This window comes from Rhinopithecus bieti, unplaced genomic scaffold, assembly GCF_001698545.2.
Source record: "Rhinopithecus bieti isolate Rb0 unplaced genomic scaffold, ASM169854v2 scaffold_26298, whole genome shotgun sequence".
Classification (NCBI taxonomy): Eukaryota; Metazoa; Chordata; class Mammalia; order Primates; family Cercopithecidae; genus Rhinopithecus; species Rhinopithecus bieti.
In genome coordinates this window covers 194,111-200,215 of record NW_016811735.1, presented here as the reverse complement: position 1 = coordinate 200,215, position 6,105 = coordinate 194,111, and the positions used below count along the sequence as shown (strand labels likewise).

Here is a 6,105-nt window from a genome sequence, read left to right as displayed (position 1 = left end):
GGCACATATACATCATGGAATACTATGCAGCCATAAAAAAGGATAAGTTCATGTCCTTTGTAGGGACATGGATGAAGCTGGAAACCATCATTCTGAGCAAACGACTGCAAGGACAGAAAACCAAACACCACATGTTCTCACTCATAGGTGAGAATCAAACAATGAGAACACTTGGACACAGGGTGGGGAACATCACACACTGGGGCCTGTCGTGGGGTGGGGGGAGAAGGGAGGGATAGCATTGGGAGGAATACCTAATGTAAATGACAAGTTAAAATGACAAGTTAATGGGTGCAGCACACCAACATGGCATATGTATACATATGTAACAAACCTGCACATTGTGCACATGTACCCTAGAACTTAAAGTATTAAAAAAAAAAAAAGTTTAGTAATTGAAAAAAAAAAAAAAAGGTACCACAGTTGGGTTGCTTGGAACAACAGAAATGAATTGTCTCACAGCTCTGGAGGCCAAAAGTCCAAACTCAAGGTGTCAGCAGGACCATGCTCCCTCTGAAACACATAGGGGAATCCTTCCTTGCCCCTTCTAGCTTCTGGTTGTTTGCTAGCAATCTCTGGCATTCCCTGGCTTGTAGACGCATCTCTCCAATCCTCTGCCTTCACATGGTAGTCTCCCTGTGTCTGTCTCTTTAAGTGGCTGTCTTCTTTTTTTTTTTAATTTCAATTTAATCTATTTTTTGTAGACACATTGTTTCACAATGTTGCCAAGCTGGTCTGGAACTCCGGGCTCAAGTGATTCTCCCGCCTCAGCTTCCCAAAGTGCTGGGATTACAGGCGTGAGCCACTGCGCCCAGCCCACATGGCTGTTTTCTTATAGGAAACCAGACATATAGGATTAGAGACCCACGCTGCTAAAGTAGGATTGCATTTAACTAATTACATCTGCAACAACTCTGTTCCCAAATAAGGTTACATTCTGAGGTACTAGGGGTTAAGACTTAAACATATCCTTTTTAGGAAGGATACACTTCAACCCCTAATATTAGCTGGCCACATGTTTCCACTGATCTGTACTTTACTTGCTCGCCCTGGCTCTGGTCCCTCTTCGGGTCAGGTCCTGCCTGAGCCTCCCCTGGGCCATGTTCCTTCTTTGTGCCTGGACCCTCCTGATTAATACCCTGTCCCCACCCTTGTGCCCTCAGTTGACCTCTTGTACCTCCCACCAGGCATGATGACCTGAAGGAGATGCTGGATACCAACAAGGATTCTCTAAAGCTGGAGGCCATGAAGAGGATTGTGGCGGTAAGAGGGGAAGGAAGGGGCCTCCCTTGGGGCGGGGCCTGGGTGGCCAAGAGCAGCTCTCTTTAGCTCCTTGTAGACCTTCCCTCTAATTAGTGCTGTGCCTCCCGATTTGTCCCTCTTCCCTTACCTTGACCCCACCACCCAGATGATTGCCCGAGGAAAGAATGCTTCAGACCTGTTTCCAGCGGTGGTGAAGAATGTGGCCTGTAAGAACATAGAGGTGAGCACTACCTGGTGAGGGATCACTTGTTCCCACCTCCCCCAGGAACAAACTCAAGTTTGGGGTGAGGAAGGAAATGATTTAGCCCCTGGAGGCCCAACTTGCTCAGAAATGTCCCTGAGCCAGGAGAAGACACTCTCTCCATGTCCTTGAACTGGATGTGGATCAAGGTAAAGGACCTGGATACACTCGGGTGCTCTCCCCAACTGGAAGAATTTGTCCCCATGGACCACAGCTGCCTGGGGAGATGACATCCCAGGGGTAGGGGGGCGGGCACAGGTCCCTGCTGAGAAGCCTTCTGCTGAGAAACCTGCTCTCCCCAAGGTGAAGAAGCTTGTCTACGTGTACCTGGTACGCTACGCTGAGGAGCAGCAAGACCTGGCCCTGCTGTCCATCTCCACCTTCCAACGTGGCCTAAAGGTCAGGGGTCTCAGTTTGCCTCCCAGGGCCTGGGTCTCATTGGCGCTATCAGAGGAACAGGCCCAGGGAGAGGCCATGAGCATGGGAGCGGGCCCTTTCTACCTGCCTAAAGTTGGGAGGGTCACAGTCAGGAAAGGCCAGCCAGACCCTCAGAGTGTGGAAGCCAGGTTCAGAAGGGCATAAGAGATGAAGTGGGTACCTAGGGCCCCTGTCTCTCTTCCCAGGAGCCTGTGGTAATGGCTGCTTCTAGTATGAACCACTTGAGCCCCTGGAGAGTGGGGAGTCTCTGGCAATGGAGAACCCCTCAACCCTCTTTGTGTAAAGGTGTGAATTGTGGTCCACAGCCAGGCAGAATTCAACCTTTAGCAGTGGCCGGAATCCCCCACACCATTCTCACTGTTTCTTTCGTTTTGCCCAAGGCTTCTAGTTGAATTTACATATGTTAGGTGCATGCATAAGTTTCCCCTGAGGGCTTTTCTGGTTAGTCTAAGATATCTTGAGGGTAAAGACAGCCATTTCAAAGCCATTCTTTCTCTCCATATCAGATTTTTCGCTCTGATTACAACCATTAACTCCCCTATTTTTGCATACCTTTGTTTATTTATTTGTGAGACAGATTCTCACTCTGTTGCCCAGGCTGGAGCGCAGTGGTGCAATCATGGCTCACTGGAGCCTGGACCTTCCTGAGCTCAGGTGATTCTCCCACCTCTGTCTCCCGAGTAGCGGTGACTACAGGCTGCATGCCCATGCCCACCTAATTTTTTTGTAGTTTTTGTAGAGACCGGGTTTTACCATGTTGCCCAGGCTGGTCTCGGACTCCTGGGCTCAAGTGGCCTCAGCTTCCCAAAATGCTGGGATTACGGGCATGGCCACTACTCCTGGCCTGGATACTTTTAGTTCAAATTTCTGTGAGAGAGATTGTGAGAGGTCCAGCTCATCTTTTCATATCCAGAAGTTCTGTAGGTTACTGGGTACATAGGATTGACTGCTCAAATTCAGGGCCCACCCCTTGTCCAATCTGCTATGGCCAGCAAGAGGGGTTGACAGTCGGCTTCTTTGGGGTGACGGTAGAAAGCATGGTCACTTGCATATACAGTTCATTCATTTAGCAAATACTTGGGTGTCTCTATGCCACACATTGTGCTAGGGTTCTTTTTATAAGTCAAAACCATGGAATCCATCTTAGATTGGCAAGTAATCTTTCGGTTTGAGTTAAGGGTTAAGTATAAAAACTAATCTGAAATCGTTGCACAGATTTTCACCTGTAGTCTCGATCAACTGCCCCTTTCCCCCTTTTAGAAAATCAGAGCTCATTTAGTCCAACTGAATGTGATAATTTCTTTCTGCAAAGTGCCAAATAGTATTTTAGGTTTTGTAGGCCTTATAGTCTCAACTATGCAACTACTTAATTTTGCCCTTATGGTGCAAATGCAGCCATTAACAAGTGGGTGTGGCCGTGTTCCAATACATCTATATAAAAACAGGCAATAGACAGATTTTATCCAAGGGCTGTAGCATGCCAACCTTTGCTCTAGAACATCTCTAACAGGTATCTTTTCTGATAGGGACCTCACTCCTTCACAGGGCAACTTGCTCCATCTCAAAGACAACTACTACTATTTGGGGTGTTTTTTAAACCATTATATTTTGTTGAAACCTCCACAACTATAATTTTTAAAAATTGATTTCAGGCTGGGCACGGTGGCTCATGCCTGTAATTCCAGCACTTTGGGAGGCCAAGGTGGGCGAATCATGAGGTCCAGGAGTTTGAGACCAGCCTGGCCAACATGGTGAAACCCCATCTCTACTAAAAATACAAAAAATTAGCTGGGCATGGTGGCAGGTGCCCATAATCCTAGCTACTCAGGAGGCTGAGGCAGGAGAATTGCTTGAACCTGGGAGGCAGAGGTTGCAGTGAGCTGAGATCGTGCCCATCCAGCCCAGGCGACAGTGTGAGACTCCATCTCAAAAAAAAAAAAAGAAAAAAAAATTGATTTCAGGCTGTACTGCATTATGACTGCGCCTGTGAATAGTCACTGTACTCCAGCCTGGGCAACACAGGGAGACCCTGTATCTAAAAAATAAAATAAAATTTACTACAGGTTCACAAAAGGCATAAAGAATAATATAATGAATATCCATATATCCAGCATAAGAAATGACACATTTCTCAAAGCCTCCTGTATATCTTCTCTTGTTTATCATTCATACATAGGTATTTATTCCTGAGCTAGTAATTTGCATATTGTTAAGCAATATAAAATGTTTTGTAAATGGTGTCATCATACTATATATGTATTCCTTTAAAACTTGTTTTTTTGTTGTTGTTGTCACTGGCTTTTGGTCTCTCCTGCATGTTGGAACCAATCATTTTAATCTAGCCGTCTCCCTTCTTTTTATCAGCCCAGGCTAGGGCCGTGTTCACTTTCTTAGGAGATCCCTCATGGAATCAAACCTCTGACTGGCAAGCAGATAATCTAGGTCTCCCTACATCCTGTCTTTGTGCAGTTGGTCCCTTGAACCCCCTGTGAAACCCTACTCTATTTCATTTTATCGGTTTAGCACAGGGTCCAAGCCAGGGTAATTCTGAATCTTAATTATGTTCCTCCTGATTTTGTGTCTTCTTTCAAGATACTGATAAGCTATTTGGACCAGGGCAAAAGACTGAGGCATAGCGTGTTTCCAGGTTGACATTGATCTGTTAATAAACCTTCCCCAAGTACATTTCACCAAGTTGTAGACCCATCTGACTGTACAGACAGCTGGCATTTTTCTATCTTGTTAGGAAAGATCTTATTCAATAGCAATAAATAAATAAATAAATAACACCTTTCATGTGCAAAGGGTTGTGGGTGACACAGAGATAAAACAGATGTGAATTCTTTTCTTAAAAATGCTTGACTATTAGGTGAAACAAAAGGCCTACCTAAAAAATGGCAATGCAGGAAATGCTGTGAGACTTCCACAAACATATCACTGAAATCAAGATACAAAGTACTAATATCCACTGGCCTAGTTACCCCATCAAAAAGGAAAACAGATTTTTTTTTATAACTTTCTGTGAATCTATAATCATTTCCCAAATAAAATATTCACACACAAAAAAGGAAAACGGGTTTTAGCAGTTGATGTGACTATTTGTCTCTAAGTAAACAGAGACTCCTTCCTTTTTAATAAATGCTTCTAACCCATCTGTTTAAAAGTCAATTCCAGAATTTTGTCAGGAATTAGCATCAATTTTGCCTGCAATTGTGAGGATCTTTTCTTTCTCCATTTCAGAAAGTCACGGTAACATCTATCCTTCTTTAGTGTTCCTATTCCCATCATTCTCTAAGATTAATAGTACAGACGCATCTCATTTTATTGCACTTTGCAGATATCGCACTTTGCAGATATTGCACGTTTTACAAATTGAAGGTTTCTGGCAACCCTACATCAATCAAGTCTATTAGTGCCATTTTTCCAACAGTATGTCCTCACATTGTGCCTCTGTCACATTCTGGTAATTCTCACAATATTCTCACAATATTCCAAACTTTTAAATGATTATTATATGTTATGGTGATCAGTGATCTTTGATGTTACTATTGTAATTGTTTTGGGGTGCCACAAACCATGCCCAGAGATGAAAGTGAAAGTAATCAATAAATGTTGTGTGTGTTCTGACTGTTCCCCCATCTCCTTCACCGTGGGCCTCTTTATTCCCTGAGACACAACAATATTGAAATTAGACCAATTAATAACCCTACAATGGCCTCTAAGTGTTCAAGTGAAAGGAAGAACCACACATCTCTCACTTTAAATCAAAAGCTAGAAATGGTTAGGCTTACTGAGGAAGGAATGTTGAAAGCTGTGATAGGCTGAAAGCTATGCCTCTTTCTTTAAACATTTAGCCAAGTTGTGAATGCGAAGTAAAAGTCCTTGAAGGAAATTAAAATTGCTACTCCAGGCTGGGCATGGTGGCTCACACCTGTAATCCCAGCAGTTTGGGAGGCCGAGGCAGGAGGATCACTTGAGACCAGGGGTTCAAGACCATCCTGGGCAACAGAGCAAGAACATCTCTACAAAAAAAAATTTTTTTTTTTCCTACAAAAATTTTTAAAAAATTAGCCTGGTGTGGTGGTACGCACCTGTAGTCTTAGCTACTTGGAAGGCTGAGGTGGGAGGATCACTTGAACCCAGAAGTTTGGGGTGCTACTCCA

At 44.1% G+C, this 6,105-nt stretch overlaps 1 protein-coding gene across 1 annotated transcript in view; it reads left to right on the top strand.

Moving 5' to 3' along the window:
• Window positions 1-6,105, top strand: part of AP3B2 (adaptor related protein complex 3 subunit beta 2) — a 51,319-nt gene that overhangs the window by 19,704 nt on the left and 25,510 nt on the right. Inside the window, exons 2-4 of the mRNA XM_017894882.1 lie at window positions 1,188-1,263; window positions 1,409-1,483; window positions 1,808-1,903. Coding sequence (XP_017750371.1) covers window positions 1,188-1,263; window positions 1,409-1,483; window positions 1,808-1,903 — 247 coding nt within the window. The remainder of the gene's footprint in view (window positions 1-1,187; window positions 1,264-1,408; window positions 1,484-1,807; window positions 1,904-6,105) is intronic.